Source organism: Argiope bruennichi, chromosome 8 (genome assembly GCF_947563725.1).
Source record: "Argiope bruennichi chromosome 8, qqArgBrue1.1, whole genome shotgun sequence".
In the NCBI taxonomy this organism is placed as follows: Eukaryota; Metazoa; Arthropoda; class Arachnida; order Araneae; family Araneidae; genus Argiope; species Argiope bruennichi.
This window is the reverse complement of record NC_079158.1, coordinates 4929235-4951531: the sequence shown is the minus strand read 5'-3', so window position 1 is coordinate 4951531 and position 22297 is coordinate 4929235. Positions and strand designations below refer to the sequence as shown.

General features: G+C 27.4%; 1 protein-coding gene across 3 annotated transcripts; it reads right to left on the bottom strand.

Annotated features, from left to right (window-relative positions):
* Positions 1-4196: 4196 nt before the first annotated feature.
* Positions 4197-12288, bottom strand: LOC129981907 (acidic leucine-rich nuclear phosphoprotein 32 family member A-like). 3 transcript variants are annotated; one of them, XM_056092959.1, is made up of 8 exons: positions 12105-12288; positions 10355-10498; positions 10130-10249; positions 8892-9045; positions 8723-8785; positions 7618-7703; positions 4957-5044; positions 4197-4361 (listed from the first exon to the last, which is right to left on the bottom strand). In XM_056092959.1, the coding sequence occupies exons 1-8, from the start codon at positions 12150-12152 to the stop codon at positions 4315-4317; spliced, it is 750 nt and encodes a 249-aa protein (XP_055948934.1). In that variant the 5' UTR covers positions 12153-12288; the 3' UTR covers positions 4197-4314. The 3 variants fall into 3 exon arrangements, with proteins under 3 accessions (XP_055948934.1, XP_055948933.1, XP_055948932.1); XM_056092958.1 differs by lacking the exon at positions 12105-12288 and adding an exon at positions 11826-11963 and having other exon boundaries at positions 7618-7700; XM_056092957.1 differs by lacking the exon at positions 12105-12288 and adding an exon at positions 11826-11959.
* Between the last annotated feature and the right edge of the window lie 10009 nt (positions 12289-22297).

Sequence of the window (22297 nt, the reverse complement as noted above, 5' to 3'; positions counted from 1 at the left end):
TCCTAAATAAATCATTCTTTATTTTTTCTTCTATAGAATTTATGATGTGTAAAATAAACATTTAAAAACTCATATAAACAACACTACACTGCTCATAAATGAAAAAAAAAAAAAAATGCACATTAAACCTGATAAAACCTATATCCAGGAGTATTTTATTCATTCCTTCCATTACTAAAACAAAATAAAAATAACCATCAAAAACACAAATTATTTTTAAGACAAATTTACTTATCACAGACCTCTATTATTCAAAAATTAATTAATTTTAAAATAAAACATGAAATAATTTGACTATTTATAGAAAGGTTCATATAAGTTAATGATTAAAATAGTTCTTGCAAATTAAGTACAAATCTTCTGTGAATTGGCTTTTATTTTCTCACAAATAAATCTTAATAAAATAAATTGTCAATAGAAATATTCAACTAATTATATATTTAGTATCCTGTCTCTGAAATATTAATATAAAACACATATTTAAATCACACTTGTAGCATAAAAGCACATTTCAGAAGAATATAGTAAAGATAGTTATAGATTATTCCAAGTATTTAAATATTGCTGTTTTTGACGAATATCAATTATTTAAAAGCAGAAAAATGAATATCATATATTAAGAATATTAATCTACACACATTCTTCAAATGAAGAATATATAAAACCAGTTGTGTATTTCTTAAATTGGAACAAAAATATTGATAATAAATGTATCTAAAATGGTTTCAACTGTATTGAAAAAATTAATTAATAACTATTTAAATAGTAGTGTCTAAAACTAAAGATAATACAAACCTAACAAATATTAAATAATGTTTTTTTTTTTTTTTTTTTAATCTGGCTTTATTTCTCTACACCAACTTTAGAACTGAAAAAGTATTCTTCAGAAATTAACTGACTTGTTTTACAAAAAAGCCCATACATATTATCCAAAAATACTCTTGTTTAATATATATATATAAACTCATCTGGTATCCATCATTTCAAATTTTCTTTAACACTTTGGATGTCATAGCAATTGATTCTGATTATTTCAGTGGTACCATGAGGGTCATAGGTGAAAGGCAAAGTAAAGCAGAAATTAAAAATGCTAGCCATCTTGTATTTTATTACACAAGATGGCTGGCATTTTCAACATATAGCAGAGATTTAGACAGAGAAAATACACTCAGTTTTAGCAAAACTATTCCATTTGTGCCAATACAAATACTAATGACAGCATAAAAAAAGTTATAATAATTGTATATATATCCTCAAAGAAGAAGTTTAAAAACTAATTCTTCAACCACGTTATATGAAATTCAATGGTAATCAAGTTAGAGAAACAGCAATTTCAATGACATTCAGTCAATACATATATGAGGCATAGTCAGCACTTTTCATATTCATCTTCCATTCCATCTTATGAAACTGTTATAAAGTTTTTTTTTTAAAATTAATCCAGTCAATTTGTAATTTGACATGGAAAAAAATGCATAGCAGTAATTTCATTGGTTTAAGTCAAAGTTGCTTAGATAGACTATTTGAGAGTAGGAGCAAAAATTGAAATATTGGTTTTCCACATTTAATAAAAAAAACTATTAATCTGAGAAGAAAATTTTTAAATCCTAACATTTAATTGCACATTTTATAAGTCAAAAGTAAATTCTAGACAAGTAAAATTTAGAAATGCATTTTTCAGTTTTTGAAATCCAACTTACATAAGACAAAAGAAAATAAGTTGTTAAAATTCCAAATCAATATCTGCATTATTTTTTAAATAATTTGACTGTATTTTAAAAAAACAAGTCATAAAAAATGCCCCTATCATCGTTGTCAGGAAATGCAAACAGAAAAAAAAAAGAGTCTTACTCTAAAATGTTGCCCAGCAATTTTAAATGGTATCTTAATGCTCGATTTTCAACAATAGTAGAAAAGAAATTTGGAAAAGGGGAGGAGAAAATTCAAAATTTCAATGGTTAGCCATAAATCTGCTAAGACTCAATAGAAAAAAAAATGACTATAGTATTTCAAAGAGAAAGTTGAAAAGTGACTATGAAACAGAATCAGACTAAAATGCAGATTCTAAAAAACTAGATACTCTAGAAAATCTGATTAAAAGCTTATTCTAGCTCATGAAAAAAGTAGCAAATCCTTATATAAAATGCATTCTCTTATAATATAATTTCATGAAATATATGTTAAAAATTCATTTTATTCAGACTGAAGAATGATAAAAGTATTTCCCAAGTATTGTATAAAATTGAAACACAAAAATTATGAATTTTCAGAGTTGCATGTTTAAGCTTCTTGTCCAACATACATCAAAAGTAAACAATACGTAAAAAATAATTTCTTATACTTTCGATCATAAATGGAATGGGAATAAAGGAAATGAATACAGAGAAGGTATGGAAAAAGGGAACTAAGTTCACTTTTGACTTTCCTTATTAAAAATCACATGTGTCTTAAATTGAACATATTCCCATGTAAAAAGTAAAATACTTTTACCATATTTTATTTTTACGTAAATAAGTAATAAGATAAAGAGTGCCTGACAATTTAGAGTCAAAATGAATTCTGAGCATGCTTATGTTCAAAAAATGGATGTATGCACCAAAGGTTGAAAATTAAAAAAAAAAAAAAAAATTATTACATAAAGAAAATCAATCTCGAAAATGATAAAACTCAATTCAAAAAACTAATGTGCAGAAATGCAATCGACCAAAGGGGAGGAAGAATCTAAAAATGACACAAAACAATGCCCAACAGCAAAAAATATGAATTAAATATACAGTAAAAAAATTATCAAAACTATAGAACAACTGACTTTATTTCAAAGTGTTTATAAAAATAAAAAATCAACAACATAAATGCATATATATATATATATATATATAGGATATTAATGAGAGGAAAGCCAGTATATTATTTTAAATATATCTCGCTAGCATAATTTAACAAACATTTCTTTAAAGTTCAATGAATCTATGGCATATCTTGGACACATTAAAAGCTTTTTCTTTACAGGTCTTCCATTAACATTCCTGTTTACTTTAAAGCATCATTCCCATTAGAACAATAAACAGCTTCATTATGTATACAAGACTGAGATTTTGAAAAACCTTTTGAGGTATGGGATTCATTTTTTCGGATTAAATATTTCACTGCAGTTTCTCAAGATAGTATCGAGGGATGTGCAGAAAGAAAGGAAGAACTTTTCTCTCTGCTGTAGCAAATTCCTACTGTCATAAATTGTAATTTTTTAAAAGAAAATGGGGAAGGGGGAAAGAGGGGGGGATGCAGAAAACTGGACAACAATCACATTCCTGAATGTGTTATGTTTTTTAAAACCATTTATAATACAAGATGTTTCACTTAAAAAATTCATTCAAGAAAAAGAGAAACTGTATCCCGAGTGAAGTTCTTTATGAGATAAACAAGAGTTAATCAAAATAATTCATTGAGGATTTCTTTTCTTACACATAGTTGATACAAGTAAATATTTTAGTGCTAATGATTTTGCTTTCTCATTTGGAATTTTTAAAAAATTAATCAGGATTTAAATATCTACATTCTTCTTCAATATTGACAACATTTGAATATCCTGTGAAATATAAAAACTTCAAGTTATATTAAGGGAAATTACAAATTAGATTGCAGGTAATGCTTTATTAATAAGAAAATATTATTTGAAAGAATGATATTCAGCAAACAACTATGTTATGCGAAACAGTGATTTATGATTGAGGAATGCTCATGTTAACAACAACTCTGATTTTAGCTGAAGAATAAAAGTCAGAGATAAAAAAAGCCACTTAAAAAATACAATAACAATGAGATGTATTAGTTTTCTACACTGGGAACTGCAATAATCTATAAAATATTTTCTTTGAAGTCTGCCTGCATATTAAGTGAAAAGAGACAATTAAAAAAGATATTTTTATTAAAATTCAAGTTTTACATATTACTTGCAGATTTATACACAAAATACAAGTATGTAGCTATTACTCTTTTCAAGGGCCAAAATTTACAAAAAAAAAAAAAAAAAAAAAAAAAAAAACATTATTTAAACACACAAAAAAATTAAGAGTAAATATAAACTAAACACATATCAAGTATAAAAATTAGAAGGGGGAAAAAGGGGGCAAGTAATTAAACTGTAACAGGCTTCAAAAATATACACATGCCATTACACAAACATACACACACAAAAAAAAATATGTAAATTCTTTATTCGCTGAAATTCTGTGAGTTTCATGTTTTAATTAAAATTAACACAGAAATGGTGATGATATATACAAGGGCTCAGAAGAGAAGCATTAACCTCTTCATTTATTCATCATCACTATCCAACTTCCTCTTTTGCCCTCGGGGCTTATCTGTTAAATAAGGAAAGGATTAAACATAATTAGCTTCGTAGCAAATACATATGAATTCTACAAGAATCTCAACACTGAATAAGCAATTTTTTAAGTTACAAAATTCTACAAAATATTTGCTGAAAAACATTCATTCATATAACTATTCATCTTGGGAAAAAATAGCTTAAGTCTAAATAAACCAAATGATGACAGCTAACAAAACTTAAGAAATCATGAAAAGTCAATTTTTAATATTTCCAAAGAGCAAAAATCACATTGATAAATATGAAACAAAAATTGGTTACATTTTTATGGAATGCATTCATTTTAAATCCAACATTATCTATTCTTTTAAGAATCGGTATTATTGGAATTATGAATTTAATTAAAATTTTACTGCAAGAAAATTGATAGTCCAGCTACTGTAAAGCTTCAACTACTTAAAAACTTATGCAATAAATTATAAACCTTAAAAAAATTAATTTTTCAGTCTTGTTAAGAATATTATTTTACAAAAATTTTAATCAATATTCATTTAAGTATGAGTAAATATTATTCTTAATACAAACCGTTGCTACAATACAGCACCTAAAAGTAACAGAAAAGAAATTACCTTCATCATCTTCATCTGCATCATCCTCAATATCGACATCACTATCATTAGCACCATATGGATCATAATCATCACCTTCAGATTCTTCCTAAAATTGAAAAAAGAATAAAATTGTCAAATTTAAATATTCATAAACATAATAATTACATTATATAAATGTGTATAACCTTTTGATGTATTATTTACCAGCTAAGCTAATACATTCAAATACTACAGTAACTAAATGTTGCAGCAATCAACTAACTTTATTTCAGCTCAGGTATAAAGATTTTATCTAATGTCTCAAAATAAGTATGCAAAGTTTGTATTACAAAATCGTACTTACTCAAGAATTTCAAAAATTTTACCATAAAAAGTGCTGAATATTTAATACATAAAACAAAGTAATTAAAATACAAAATTAGCTTTAAATCTTCTGTAAAAATATTTTCAAAGTTTACATAAATGAAAGGTTACCATGGGCACTACATACAGATAACGTCAATTTTTATTTAAATACTTTTAGGTATAATATAAATTACATAAAGAGAATAACAGCTCGTTCCTGTTCAATTTAATTAAAACTTCATTAATTGGATTTGTCTACAAAACTGTTTTGAGACAAATTTAATATTCTTTGCATACAACAGGAAATCCCCTATCTAGCAAAGACAGGATTGCCATTCAAATCAAGGGAAAAAGAAAAAAAAAATCCTTGTATCTATATTCAAGATACGAGAAAATGCAGGAATAGCATTCATGAGCTAGTTATAATGAAATATGGTTTTAAGGACTGGTAAAAACAAGGGAAGGAGGCAACAATTTTACATTATTCAAAATAATAGCATATTAAATGGTTTATATTTACATACAGGGAAAAAAAACAATTTCTCTTTTATTATCAAGAATTCAGCAGGGCAAAACTTGTATATTAAAAGGTGGGGTGGGGGCATATATTCTCTCGTATGCTCTTTAATTGTAAGTCGCACAGAATTAAGGACCCAGGTGAAATAAAACACAAAACATTACAAAGCAAAACTACTTTTTTGTTCATTCATTTTCATCAAGTATTTGGGCATCAATTTCTGAAACTTCTACAATTTTTCCAGCCATCAGGTTCATGGAGCTAATGGACCTCATTTGTAACAAATAATTTACAATACTTTTTTAGTCTTATGTAATTTTTCAGCTATTTCGCTTTCAGTGAATTTATGTAAAAATATTTCTGATAATCATTAAATATATTCAAGAACAAATGAGACACAAGTTTTAATGCTCATCAAAATGTAGCTTTAAATTATTGTTCTAAAACTAAGAAGTTCAAAATCAGTTTATTTTCGAACATTAAATTTGACAAGAAAATTGTTTTAGATACTAAGTTCAGCATCAATGATGACTCTTTTGAACTGGATGCCTGTTTTCCCATATTACTTATTTTTATTATCTTTTTACTTAACAATTTCTCAAACCCATTCAGTAAAATCAGAATTGATTTTAAAAGATTCCCTAATCTACTTGGAATAAGCATGCAGTTTCTCAGATATTTAACAAACCATTCATAAACTCATCAAGTATTGTGGACTAAATAGCACTGCACTGAATCCTGCCAGTGAAATATATTATCTTCTTTTGAGCAGTTGCAGAAGTCTTGGGAATGCTCATTGGCCGCATTTTGGAAATCTCATGGGAAAAAGAATTGTCTCAAAAATCGAAACTAGAATGGTCTAGACAGAAAAAAAAAAAAGGCATGAAAGAGAGAGAAGATGTAAGTTTCCACATTACACAAATCAATGTTTTGCTTTTTGGGAACTATGACTACAACCTTTTATTCTTGCTTTCTTTTGAGATCTGCAGTTTTTGGATGGGAGAGAGAGAGAGAAATCTTAAAGTTCTATGCTTTTATGAATGTTTTCAAATTTTCATGCACTTTCTGTTTTTTAAACAATTTTTAAATGCCATGTGTTTCCCTGGTAGCAAGGGAGATAGCCCTAGTGTTGCTTAAAACGGGACATTAATATAACTAAAACTAAATACCTGGTAGCAAGGCTACCCTGAAAGAACAAACCAAAAAAAAATTTAAAAAAAATCAAGCAATAGAATAGTAATCCAATTACACACACAAACCACATACATTATTTTAATCATAAACTTAGCAAGGTTCAATTTGATTTTGAATATCATCTGACAAGCAGAAAAAAAGACTTCTGCTTTGAGAAGCTAAGTGTATCTCCAATTCCTTGACAACTGAAGCTGTTGTATCATTATTTTTTGTATAATTAAGAGTAACTAAAAGTATGCCAGAACTTAAATATGATTTCTTTAATTTGACAACAAATCAAGACTTGAATATCAATGTTTAATTATAGCAAAAGCAGCTTCATACTACTTAATTTTATAAACATGGCATTTTTCTTGAGCATGTGTTAAATGATTTTAAAAGTGAATAAATGAAGCTTCAAATTATTAATTGAAATTTAATATTAGATTTACCAGAATTAGATACATTTTGAAATTTTTTTTTTTAGATAAAATGCAAAGGAACTAAGATATCACAACAAAATACAAATTTTGAATGCTTCATAGTAACAATCGAATAACACTATTTTGAGGAATAACATTGTCTAAAAGAAAGAAAAATTAAATGTTTAAATAATTTTATCACAGGTCATTGAGAAAACCTACATCAATGGAATTCTGCAGATAGGAGAGATCTACTTCACCATCCTCTTCTTCATCCTCATCATCTTCTTCATCTTCATTTTCTTCTTCTAAAAAAATATTAAAAAAACAAACATTTGTCTATAGTTCAAGCACCAAACTAATTTCATGAAAAAAAAAAAAAAAAAGCAAATTATTTAGATGTAGCTAAGCCACCTGTGTTAGAATTTACCTTATCTCTAGAATGGGCATTCTGACACAGCAAAACAAATAGAAAATTGTAGTCTATAGGAGTAACAGCTGTTGAATGCAGTGAATAGAGCAAAAACACGGCTACACACACATCATAGCAAAGTCTATCGAATTTTTCCAAAATTTCATTTAAATTGACAAACTGCTACTTGTTTCATGCAATGGTCAATAGTTTCATCTATTAATGTTTTACAATCTGCATTTGGGATTTTTTTTTTTTTTTTTTTTTTTTTTGCGATTGCCATACTCTGGAAATGGTATTTGATGAGCATGCTCACCATAAATGTATCAAAGGATGTGTTTCTGTCACAGTTTTCTTTGCAATGAAATAACATAACAGAAATTTCCATTAATGTTTTTTGATGCAAAATTCAATATGTCTTTTAAGTTAAAATAGACGTATAGAAATATATTTTTATTAAAGGATATCAAACTTTTCAAATACAATTTATTTACAGGGGGCCAATTTATACTCATATTTATATACTCTATATAAAGCACCTCAATTAAGCATTAAATGTAAATTAAAAATTATAAAACTAAATTTACAAAAGAAACTATTATCAAAAATTTTACATTACTAAATGCATTATAAGAAATTATATAATACATTGACAATATAAAGATGTCATTTCCTTCAAAGTGTAAAGATTCAAAGTAAAAAAAAAAAAAATTAAAGCATTTTTTTAAGGTTGAAAGTAATTAGATAAAAATTAACCCTGACTTGAAAGGTTAGGTAAGAAAGTTTCTATTAGTTGCTTACAGAAGAGTTGACATTATACTATATTTCCAAAATATTACAGAAACTCTAAACATTTTAATTTAAATGTTAAACAAAATATTTTTTCACAGACAGACAAGGAAAAAAAAACCATACCTTCATCATCATCTTCGCCACCTTCCTCACTGTCATCTGCATTATGATCATTCACGCCATTTTCTAAAGGTAAGTGTGCAGAATTAGAATTTCATAAGAAGTTTAAAATATTCACATAATACAAAAAAAAAAGCCAGCTTATATTCAAATGAATATTTAAAAAATTAACCTTCATCAGAATCTTCAACTTCTTTGTCATTCTGGTCAAACCCATCAAGATAAACTAGCCCAGGCAACAATGCAAATACTTTCTCTCTGTAATTCTCAGTTTGAGTAACTTCACAGCTGAACAAATCAAGTTGCTTCAGGTTTTGGAAATCTTTCTGTAAAATATAAAACCAAAAATCAGACAACAAACAAGATCAGTTTCAATCCATTTATCCTTCATAATATTTCTCCTATTCCAAGACCAGAATTTGTCTAAACTTTACAAAAGCAGAAAATTTTTACAAATAAAAACAGAATATGAAAAAATATTTAAAGAAATCTTAGCAGTATCAAGCTATAAATAAAATCGGAGAATGTTATAAATGACATTAAAAAGTTTTACAAGTAATCTGTCAAGAAAAAATACTAAACATTATTTTACTTACTTTTTTTTTTTGGACACTTAGATGAAACATGTCTATAAATATGAAAAATGCCTTACCAGAATCAGAAATCTTCTTTTCTAGCACAATTAACAATATAAAAGTTATGAAGATAAAATAAGCCATCTTTCTCAGATCTTCCCTTTCATACAAGCTTCACCACCTCCAATAATATAATAATGATAACTTTATGTATGATGAATGCAATATTTCTATTAAAATTACCTTCCAGAGCCATAAAAAATGACATTTCCAAATATATAAATCATGGTAAATGTGCATTAAAACCATGTTTAAAATAACTTTTTAATAAAAAAATAAATTCAGCAATTATTTTATTTGAAATAATCTTACTTCATGATTCAGAACATTAAAATTCACATAGTTCAATGAATGATATGTTAATGTGTTTTATAGACAAAAAATGTAGTTATTCACTATAATTTCTTAAAAAATTTCAATTTCTGCCAACAGCCTACAAAAGTGGTATTAGCTACATAAATTTATGTTGAAGACACAATCTTCAACATAATATTTATCCCAACTGACTTGTTGCATTTAAACAGCAAAAATCTGCATGTATAAAACAAATTCTTGCATGAAAATTAGTCAATATTTTGTTATTCGCTCCTTTTACACAGTAAAATTAGTAAATAAAATTCAGAAAAGGCTTCATTCATGCAATTTAGTATTCTTAGATAATAGATCTTATTTAATGTATTGCAATAATAATTGCATGACTGATAAACATTGAAAATTTAAATATATTCAAAAACTACACTTTTAAAGCTTTAAGATGGGGGGGAAAAATTCTTACCAAAGGTTCCAAAGCATCTAAACTTGCTATTTTATTTCCACTCAGATTTAGAGTAGATAACTTGGGGCTTCCACTCAATAAATTAAGACCACCAGATATTCTGTTATCACTTAATTCCAGCTAAAAGAAAAAATATCTATTACTGAATTTGATTTAACTCTTTAAATCTTTCATGATACCTCAATTCAAAAACAAATGCATTTTGCAACAGCAATTTCATTTTACCTTTCTCAGGTTTGGAAGTTTAGGAAATCCTTTCAAACTTGTAAGGCCAACATTGATTAGACTGAGAGACTCTAAATTACTGAATTCATCTGAAAGGCCAACAATCTGTGTACTCCTACAATTATCAAGAACCAACTCTTTGATCTGAAAAATATATCGTCTAATCAATACTTAAGCTATGCTAATAAAATTATGTTATTTTACACTATAAACCCCACCATCTAATAATCCTCATAAAATTAGATGAGGAATATAATTCAGGCATGACATAATCTTAGAACTAAAATAATGAACTATGCTATATATATGCACTGAAAAGTAATATAGGTAAAATTAATTTAAAAATAAAACAAATAATTTTATGAAAAAAGTGCTCGAGATATTGAAGATATTGCAGAATTACAACATAAAAACAATTAATCTCAAGAATGTTAAACTCAGTTCTAAAAGTAATGAAGTTTGACTTTTTATAGAAATATATCAGTTCTGATAATTGCATCTTCAATACCTTCAGAAAAACAACTACAGATTTTTTTTCCCCCAAAAAATGAGTCTTAAAAAAGACATAAAAATATCTTGAAAAAAATATTACAGCTTTGAGAGTTAAAATAGAATAATCATACATTAACATAACTGCTTTTTTTTAATACTGCACAAAAAAATAATAAACACAAGATTAAATAATATAATAGGATGTTCAAAATTATGATACCACTAATTATTAAATAAAGAAAAATAGTTCAATATTAATGTGCATTATTTAACAAAATTATCTTCTAAACAAGTGAAAATATTTTATAAAACCTAGAGCAGTAGAAAAACATGATTTCTATTTCTATCACTGCAACATTCTATTTTTTTTTTTTAATTACCGATTCTTTCTTTTAAATATAAAAAATCTCTAAGATATTTTACAGATTTAACAGTACCGATTTAAAACTGAATTCTGGCAGAAATCTTATAACACAGTAACACTTAATGTTTAGGTTAATATTAAAGCTTGAATATGCTGATATAAAATAATAAATTATGCACACAAATAAATATTCCGCAAAAGGTTTCTAGCATTAAGATTTCTTTAAATAATATTAAATTAAATGCCTTGAAAATCAGAGCAGATAAAATCAATAACGTTAATATCCACAATAAAAAGAAAATTAGCACATGGCTATAAAAAAACCAGAAATATATTATAATAATTTGAAAAATATTTCCCATATAAAACAGATTATACCGATCAGTTCCATAATTTTTACACTGCTAAGCACACTTTAGCGACTTACAAAAGTTCGCTTTTTTCTGAAAACGTAATTAACAAAAACACCACCTTCATACAAAATAAAAAAAATTCAATTAAATAATATAAATCTAATCATTTCAATCATATCGAAATAACTTCTATTTAAAAATAAAAGAAATAATACTCAGTGAGAGTTATATCATGATAAACTACAAATAGTTAATTGCTCACTTGAAAGATGGCGATTATTTCACTTTTCGTTTTTACCATACATGATCTTGTCATAAAACTAAACAGCATAACGTTCATTGAGATAGTGAACTGATAATATAATTAACCATAAGAATTAGATTCAAAAGTGAAAAGCTTTAATATTAAAAGAAAATAGTGACTATCTTAAAATCTATAGAATGAAATTTAATACATCTAAACAGAACTTCCATTTCAAATGTTGGCAAAATGGCGCCAAAGTCACAAGCTATAAACAACATGAAAAATAAATAGACTCACCTCTGAAGGGTTCCTTCCTCGTTTTTCTAATTCGATCCGCTTTTCCATTTCTTTTTTGATATTTTTTTATGATAAATTAAAATATTTATCAGAAAGTAAAATGTACTTTATAAATTTTCAGCAATGGATGAAAAGCGCGAATATGACGTTCTTCGCAAATTTCAAATTTTTACCTATGTTAGCGGTTGCGGTTAAACTACAGTTGTAGTAAAAGATTGAAATTATAAATGCTACACAATGGAAGTTAAGCACAATTAAGGTTCGAGAGTATAAAAAATCAACTATGGAAAATCAAAAAAGAGAGCTTACATTCCTTGTACGTTAAATCAGCGTATAAATTACGCTGTTTCATGAAGAGTAAAAATTTCTTTACGAAAATTTGTATTTGACAAATTTTTCTATTTTTATTATTATCCGTAAAATTTAATTTTGGAATAAAAAAGCAAAAAAACCAAGAAAATTAGTCTTTATACATACGCATCATTGACTCACCATTTTGTTGAAAATTGAAATTTCGTTAGCAATAAATTTTTCAGCAGAAAATTTCAGTGAAAGAACTTTTTATCTGTCTCTTCAATTTATAATTCCTGAAGAAATATTACATTAGTTTTTACCTATGCATGCTTCCGGATTATGGTTATGTATGTGTTTCGAATTATAAAAATTATTTAATTCTTTCAATAGATAGCTAACGATTTTTCATTTTAACCTTTCAAATCTAAAAAAAAAAAAAAATTATCAAAATGCAAACGACTTTTTAAAAAAATATACATAAGTTTATTCAGATAGAATTGTAATTCAATTTAGAATATTTATTTTAGAATATTAAAAGTAAATGTGAAGTTATTTTAAAACACAAAAGCTGATTTCTTTATTGTAAAATAGCAATTGTTTTTCAAAAATCATTCCATTTTCACTTTATCTGAGCTATCTGGCCATTTGAATAATTTTAAATCTTTAAAGACCTTCGTGAATTTCTTCTTTACTGCTTCTATTTACATTTCACATGATGTCTTCAATAAATTATTGCCTATGAATATTTTTTGTCTCTTACGACATGTTAGTCTTATGTTAAGTTATTCTCTTACTATGTTTTCATGATTTATTTTTCGAGCATTATATTTCGTATTTCGCATTAATTTAATATCCATTCTGAACAGCCGTATGATTTATATTTATTATTGTTTCAAAATGAAGTAGCAATGCATACTATTCATTATCATTTGTTGTTGTTTATTACAGTTTATGTTTTGGATTTACATTAAAATCAATAGACCAACTGTTTGAGAATCCATAATCTACATATTTTAAACATGCACAAATAACAATTTTCAGTATCAATTAAATACCAAAAATCATTAAAACGAAATCAATTTTTGTTGTGATCAACTTCTATTAGTTCTTTTGCATGATTAGTATCATTAATTAAGGATGCATATACATGCATCTGATGTTACAAAATTAATATGTATTACCTACTCTATTTGAAAAAGCTGTATTAAGCTAATTAATTTGTTTATTATTTATTAATTTACAAAAACATAAATGTATCCTTTCAAAAAATGCAAATATATATTATATCTTAATTATGCTGATGATCTATTTAGCAAGTTTATAAAATAGTGGCAGGAAATGTCACATAGAAGGAAAATGATATCTCTCTGTGGTAAATATTAACAATATTAGTATTATAAATGACAAAAAACAATGGTTTTACTTGTTTCATTGCTGCTTAGATCAAGCGAAATCTCCATATTATAATTAATTTTTAAATCCTCGGCTTTCAGCTATTAACTCGATCCAATGTTCCATTTTGTATGCTTTCCTACAAAAGCGGCAAGGTTTCTAAATTGTTTCCAAAGATTTTTATTTCCGTTATGCCGCTTTTTAAACATGAATAGGCTTCATTTTTTGAATTTAAATCACTAATTTTGAAAGGCAATGACTTAACAAAAATTATACTTAACATAATAGTAGTATATGTGAAAATATTTAGCCAAACTCCGATCAGCTGCTTTGGCTTCCTTCCATCAAGTGATTATGACAACATAAGAATAAGGTCCATTTAAAGTAATGCTAATAATTACTTAGAAAAGTAGCTTTGAAAGACGCCACCCTCTGAGTGGTTAAATTCTAAGTGTAAAACCTTTCTAAAATCGATAGCAGTGGAACTAGTAGCTGTTGTAAAAGCTCATGGGTTTTTTTCTATAGAGATGCCCTGAAAATGTGAGAGAGATTTTTTTTTTAAGTTTTTTTCCTTCTGCTTCAACCATTTGTAATCAATCAATTTGAATGAACTAGTCACTCTCAAAAACTTTCAAAGGCAGCTAAAAGATATAAACGATTCCCTTAAGATATCATATATAGGAATATTTTATTCTTCCCATTCTGATTCACTGAATATTATTATTCAAATTTTAATTTAAATATAAGTTTCTAACGAAGATCTCTCTTTTTTTAAAAATAAACGCAAATGATAATGATGTAAATTCTAATTCTCTTCCCATCTAAAAAAAAACATTGTTTACTACCAGATTTTCTAGCTTTATCTAGAAAGTAATTGACAAAAGTTTCTGTTACAATTAGGTCTATTTTTTTTAATTTGATGAATTAAATATGTAAAACCCATGTGTTATAAAAAAATAATTTCGCATCCTTCCATTTTCTTCCTTTTATTAGCGACCGCTTGGAATGGAAATAACAATGAATTGATATATTTTCGTTTGTTATAGTTTGCAACTGTGGATTAAATATAAAAAAGCTCTTTCACTTTAAATTGAACCCCAATGTTTTCCCAATGATTATTTATTAATCGTGTTTTGTCGACGTACTATTTTAACATCAGTAAATGTTTTAGAAGACAATAAAATAACGATACATTTTATGTGACAACGAATATTTTAAGAACCGAACAAATAAAAAAAACAGACTTAAAAAGTTTTAAATTTTTAAACTAAGTTTGAAAATCTTAAAAATAAATTTTTTTTCATGGATTATTTCCTTAGATATAGAAGGAGTGCTAAATTATATAAGCAAATGGAGCTGGTGCTGTTTAGATTTCAGTGATGCAATAATTTTACAAATATTTGCCAGTCTATTTGAAAACTCTCGAAAATAGGAGTAAGGCAAATTGGAGTTCCATGTTTAGAAGTATTTATCGATGTCGGCAATTAATTTCACTTATGATAGAAACAAGGCTTCTGTTAAAGCCAGAATTTCAGACATTCACATTGAATCAGTTTTGAAATTATAAAAGATAAAGAGTTCCCCCCCCCCCTGAAATTCATAAAATTCTACTTTGCTAATGCTTCTTGTAGGGCATAAGAACTTTTTTGATTGATAGAGCCATCATAAACCATCATATTCTAAATTAATCGTAGAGTCATCATATTCTAAATTAATCATAGAGCCATCATATTCTAAATTAGCCAGTAATTAACATACTTGAAAGATTAGGAATAATTTCTTATATATCATTATACTTATTTAAAAAAAATCTAAAGTATACATTTAGCAAATAAATGCACTCAATATTAAAAAATATAGTTTATTCATACATCTTGTTTCAGCTAAAGATGAAGTTATCTCCCAAAATAATTAAATAGATAATTTTTGTGTGGGTATTTCGTTAGTGGAAAGAATAATTCACATGTTCATAAAATTTCATACTTAGATACTATGGTCTTAGAAGAGGGGTGGCGAACCTTTATGGATCAACGTGACATTTTTTCTAATGAAATGTCTAATGAGATATCAAATAACCTTCAACCAATGAGATATCAAATGACCTTCAAATAATTTTCGCCAGCGATTTTCGGGAAGATAATAAAACTAAATACTTCCGCATTGAAAAGAGGCAGTAGACTCTCCATGTCCGAATGGTCATAGCACTGATCTCATAATCAAGAGATCGTAAGTTCGAATTTCGCTAGAGACAATGTTATTCACAGACTGTGTAAATATTTAATTCCTTCATTTTATGTTTTCCTTTATTTCATGTTCCAGCAGATTCTGGACCTTTCTTTAATTTACCAGATAAGTGTTCTGAACTTTTCTTACTGTCTCAGAAAAGTATTTTGGAACTTTCCCTGTTAGTATAAGAGCAGAAGCGTTTCAATCAATTCCAACTTTTACCCGGTTCCAATAAATTTTTGAATCCACATTGAACAAGACTGGAAATCAATCAGATGCATTTCAAATTCTTCGCTTTCCAACAAATCGAATTGGGATAAATTCAGTTTATCAAATGAAATCACATGCCAGCCATTTTGCAAACCGTTTTTATTGACGGCGTAATATTGTGTATAAATAAAATATTGTGACGCGTGCCACTGGTTCGCCATCCCTGTCGTAAAACATCTGTTTGTCTTTTAACAAAAAATTCAGTTAGCTTTCATCTATATTTTTTTTATCAAAAAGTAATGGTTGAGTTTAAACGATTACAATTACTGACTTAATTTCACAAATTTATCAAATTAAATATTGATAAAAAATTTTTATTTTACAATTAGTTTCCATTGATTTATGATGATTTTACTTCTGATTTGACTATTTCGCACTTTGTACTGTTTTTCCACCAGTTTGCTTCCACATTTTCGAAACCATATTGAAAATGTCGAAATGAAACATACAGCGGAATTATTTTCTTCAAGAACGTTCAATAGCAGCTAAACAGATTAACAACTATCTGAGGAAATTACAAACTATCATTTTTAAATAAATATTTATTTCCACATTAATTTCAGCTTGCTTAGAACTTAATGTCATAAAAAAATAATTGAAATTAAATATATTTTGAAATGTACCGATGTTTTGATGCTATTTTAGACATTTAATTATTTTTTGCCATGGTTTTAGAGAAAAATGTATAATTTGCTATATAAATAAATGAATTATAAACTGATACACTTAGCATTTTCTTAAATGTTTGGAGATTTAATAATCTTTTTTTTTCTTTGATTCTAACAAAGAACAAGTTATTGCTACATTTACAAAACTATAAATTTCTATACAATAGAAGTCTCACATAAATTGCCTTTTTTTTCTTGAAATAAATATCTAAAACATGGTTTGTGTACATATAAATTCACATCATCCTGTTTCTTGTGATATTGGGGAGAAAATATTTAAATCAGATCGTAAACAAAATAGCATTTTAATCTTATATTCTGAACCACATTTGAAATCTATTTTAATCTTTACGATTAAGTGGTGGCTTTACGAGTAAGTTATATGGCACAATAATTCTTTAATAATTTAACAATCTTATTATTAATTAATTAACAATTAATCTTTCTTAATAATTTAACAATCTCAAAAATTCTTAGCAAAAAAAATCGCTAACATTCATAATACGTAATAATATAAAAAAATTCACAATATGTAATAATCATAATAATTCACATTAAATAATTATCACAAAAAATTTACAATATAAATTAGAGCAACAATTGCAGTCTTATAATTGCGCCTGCTGTATATTTCACTATTTGTTCTTAAGGCAACATACAGCATACTAACATGACTGCATTCTCATTTTTATATATATCAACTATCGAATATTATAGATATTTTGTTGTAAGATACATATAAGGTAAACTTCCCTCATAATGTGGAAGTAGCAACGAAAGTAATAAAGAGTTGTGAATTCCCGTTATAGCCAAGAATCCAACACTTCTCAATATCGATTCGAGTAATTTGTTGCTCATTCCCAGCTGAAGCAATTATTTAGATTATTTCGCATTAGACTTCTATAGAAAACATTTAATTAAAATTTACGTTTACTTCATAGAAAGCTGCGCAACCCATACAAATCTAATGCATTTGCGAAGCTATTCGCTTTACCTATGCAAATTTTGTCACTTATAGAAGAAGGTTCAACAACATATCTATAAAAATATATTGCTGAAAAGAACTAAGGATTAATACATAATTTTTGGCGTTCTTATTTATATTTTTAGAAATGTTTTAAGCTCTATATTTTTATCCAAGAAATATATTGCAATTTTTTTTTTTTTTTTTGCCAAATATAAAAGAAAAAACAATCAAGTTTCAGGCGCTATCAGATTCTTACAATTCATAATAAATTTACTCAATCATTTCATTTAGTCTATTTTACTCTTTGTTTTCATCTGCTTTGAGATACATTAAGGTAAGTACTACTATGAATAATTTAAAAAAAAAAGTCTAATTGGTATTTTTATGAATTTAAAAGAAATTATTTTCATCTGTTCATTAATGAAGTTTAAAAATTAATCACATTTAAAAACTGAACACACACACACCCATATGTTTGCACGCATGTTGAAAAATTATAAAGTTTCTTTTTGTCAACGCAACATTAAATGAAATACTCACTATAAACTGAAAAAATGAAATTAAATCTGAAGACCGAAACTATCTAATAATATATATTAATATATTCCTTGAAATTTTGACTACTTTGATTTTTTTTATCATTTTATTTTGTGCGAAGAAAGAAACTGTTGGCAGAGATTAAAGTAAAAAGAACACAGTAGTGTCATAAAAATAATTGAATTAAGGAGGAAAAAATCGACAATTTAAAAAAATATGTTTAATTACATATGAATAATAGTTTGTCTCTTATGTCTCTTTCGAAATTCTCTTATGTCCCAATGCGAAGTTTAGTAACAAATGAGCGTAAAAATCTATTTTGAGTAAAACTCAAAGGAATTTAACAACGGCATTTCGATTAATCAAATTATTTTTGAAAAATCCTACATGATGGAAAATACAATTTTATTCTAAATCGACATACAGCCATTATGGCATACGCGGAAACAAAAATCTGTTCTCCTCTTTCCAAACATTGACCCTTCAACGTGAGTATCATTATAATGCCGCACGTCTAAAGGAACCTGCTGAACCTCGGATTCTATGACGTCTATAAACAATAGTAAAACCGCCTTATCGGAACTCATTGTGTTGATAACCTTTCAATCTATCAAAATTTCAAACCTTCTAGTTGGAAGAAATACATTAAAATACGCCTGAAACATTCTTCGAGCGGTATACGACCTACGTAATTATACGTACAAACCGAATTTGCTTCGTCAGTGCCCCTACATTTAATACGTGCACAACGTTCTTGAAGTCGGCCAGGCGTTACATCGAAATAAGTGTGGGAACTCTTAGAGGGTGAAATAAAGCAAAGATATGATTAAGAATTTGTTATGTTGCTTCCTAGCACGGTTAGTTCTATCGTAGGAAAGACCATTTTACGATCAGCTCTATTGAATGGTAATGGGATGCCAGATCAATGACCTTCGGGCTTGGCTAAAAACTTGACGATGAATTTGGCGACTTTGACTACAAAATGGATGATACTAGAATCTTCAGGAATTTTGGCGATATGACCACTAGGAGACGAGTTATGCTTGATTGCTCGAGAACCTTCTGTGCCCTACTCCTGATGCTATAAAATGCCGGCAGTCCAAACCAAAGTAATCTTATCGATAGTCAACGATGAATTAGTTGGATCAGTCCTGTGAAACGCGAGCGTTGAGTGGAGCTGAAGCGATTAGCGGTTTTAATGCTCAAAGAAAGCAATTTTTTATATTTTGATTTAAACACTGGCAAAAGCAGGCGATTAAATATTTTGATAGGAGAAGGAAATTACTTTGAATTTCATCTTAACTGTAAAAATATGTGAATATCAAATTAAATTTTGAATATTTATTAAAAATAAACTTAAAAAATGTAACTAAGTGAAATTCTTATCAGTAAAAATATAATCTTTTTTTCCTGGAAACTTTAAGAAGGTATAAAAACTATTTATTGAGATAGTAGTTTTAGAAGATATAGTAATCGATTTCCATAAGTAAATTGTAGCGATAATGGATTTCCATAAGTAAATTATAGCGATAATGGATTTCCATAAGTAAATTGTAGCGATTACAGATTTGCTGAAGGTTAAGTGTATTTTCGTTCTTGATTCAACTTTCTCATTGATGCCTATTTCCCCATTTCTTTTACATTTTGTTTCTTATGATTAAATGGATTTTTGGCTTTTTTTTTTTTCAAAGCATTTCTAATACTATTTTGCAGCTTCATTAATTAGCATTACATATCTTCTAATAATGAAAATTAATATGGTGTGCATCTTAGCGTTCTATAGGCCTGACCATTTGACTTAAAGCAACAAAATTTGGCAAACATATATTTCAAATGGTGGAAATCTGCACCTCGAAGCGATTTTTAAAAAAAATTTAATTGAAATTTAAACTAGATTTAGATGTTTTTTTAAACCTTTTTAAAGTCCAAAAATTATCTCTTCAATGATGCCAACCTATTTACTGTAAAACATTTTAGTCTAAATTTAGTAACCTTTTAAACATATTTTGAAGCATATTTCATCACAATATTTTCATTCTTGTAAATGAAACCTAAATCGTTTTCATTGTTTCGCAATTTTTTGATCTCGTAATTTTCTACAAATGTTAAAAAAGATTTTGTTTAATATCAGTATAGTTTTCAAGACGAGTAACAAAGTGCTGTTACAAGAATACCGATAAATTTAAACGATAAAAGACCTACATATTTACTTTTTTATGTGCGCAATGATATCATGCAATTGGTCTCCATTAAAAGGGTCCATATACGCAATAAACAGATCATATATGAGACGCCAAAGGTATTAGCTGGTTTGTGTACATAATTCCGGCGAACCACCTGTTAGGCTTGTAATGAAGATGAATGTGAGTGTAGGTGTGTATTGGCGCTCCACAAGCCAGGCTGTGTGGCCTATATCTACCAAAGTTGGTACATATATAACTTGCAGAGTGGAAATGTGCTCCTCGGAAAGATTTTTAAAAAAAATTATAATCGGAATTTCAATTAAAAATTAAGCTGAATTTTTGCGTTTTTTCATTGTAATTTCCCGAATTAGAGTTACATAAAAATAAATTTAACACCATTTAGAAATTTTTGAAATTATCTTTTAAATATATCACTTTAATAGAAGTAGGAAATTTTTCGGAATTTCGGCAATTTATTAAAAAATATATACTTTCATAAAAAATATATATAAAACAATAATAAAAAAATACTCCTTATGCTGTTGCCCTAAAATTTAAGATGTTTTCGTTGTTTCATCTAGCATTCAATGGCATAATTTTCCTCCATTGCTAAAAACCGGGGAAAATGAATTCTGTTTAAGATCTGTGAAAATTATAAGATGAATAAAAAGGTGAAATGATCATAGAACGAAATTTAGAAAACAAAAGAACCGGACCTTTTTTTAATTTTTTTTTATTAAAAGCTATATGACGCCATGGGACTGGTCTTCATTAGAAAGTTTCTTATAGGCAATTAGTAAAGCAGAAGATAATAAAAATAACATTGATTTAATATGTGACAATTTTAAGGATATATGGATACGTAATTGTATCTAAGCTCATTTGACTGGTTGACAATCGATTTCACTGCGATCAAATATCCTTTAGTCAGCGATTCCCACTCTCCGAGTGAAGGGATAAAAAAGTGTCGAGCTAAGACATCCTTTTAGAAGATCCCTATAATTACCTTGTCTAATTCAACATATGTAAGGAAATCCTTATCAGAATCTCATGGTATATAAGACCAGGGATCATTAATTTCTTTCTCTTTTACCTTCTTCTTTTGTGCCGCGCTGTGAACGGGCGTGCCTTGTCCGCACCTCTTGTAAATAAATCCTGCCTCCCATAAGAGAATAAAACGAAATTAAAAATTCAAAGTGCCTCCTCTATCTTCGGCCACGACTCTGCTTCAAAAATTAAATGTTTACACACACACACATACGCACACGCACTCATGCACTCACTCACTCTCTCTCTCTCTTTCTTTCTCTCATACACACACACATAAAACATGCATACATACATATCGATAAATAAATGCTCACTGTAATTTCTGAAGTATTAAAGTTTGTATCAGGCATGTACGTCTAATAGGGAAAATATTTTAGATAAAGTAAAGAATACTGTTTTATGCAGCTTGAATCAATACATGTTCTGATACATTACGAATTTACATTTTTATGCGGATTCTCCGTCCATTAAGACTTATTTAATAAAATATTTTTGAGTCTTTAATATTTTAAATAAAAAGAATGGTCCATTCTATTGCGATGACAACCGAGTGAGTTATGAAAATTTGAATATTCTTCTTATCTTATTTCCAAAAATGGTCCTATG

Coding starts and splice junctions, on each gene's coding strand:
- LOC129981907 (XM_056092957.1), bottom strand. CDS start 11,903: ATGAACGTTATGCTGTTTAGTTTTATGACAAGATCATGTATGGTAAAA. Junction 10,250..10,354: donor AACTTCCAAACCTGAGAAAG/GTAAAATGAAAT, acceptor TTTTTCTTTTAG/CTGGAATTAAGTGATAACAG. Junction 5,045..7,617: donor ATCTGCAGAATTCCATTGAT/GTAGGTTTTCTC, acceptor TTTCAATTTTAG/GAAGAATCTGAAGGTGATGA.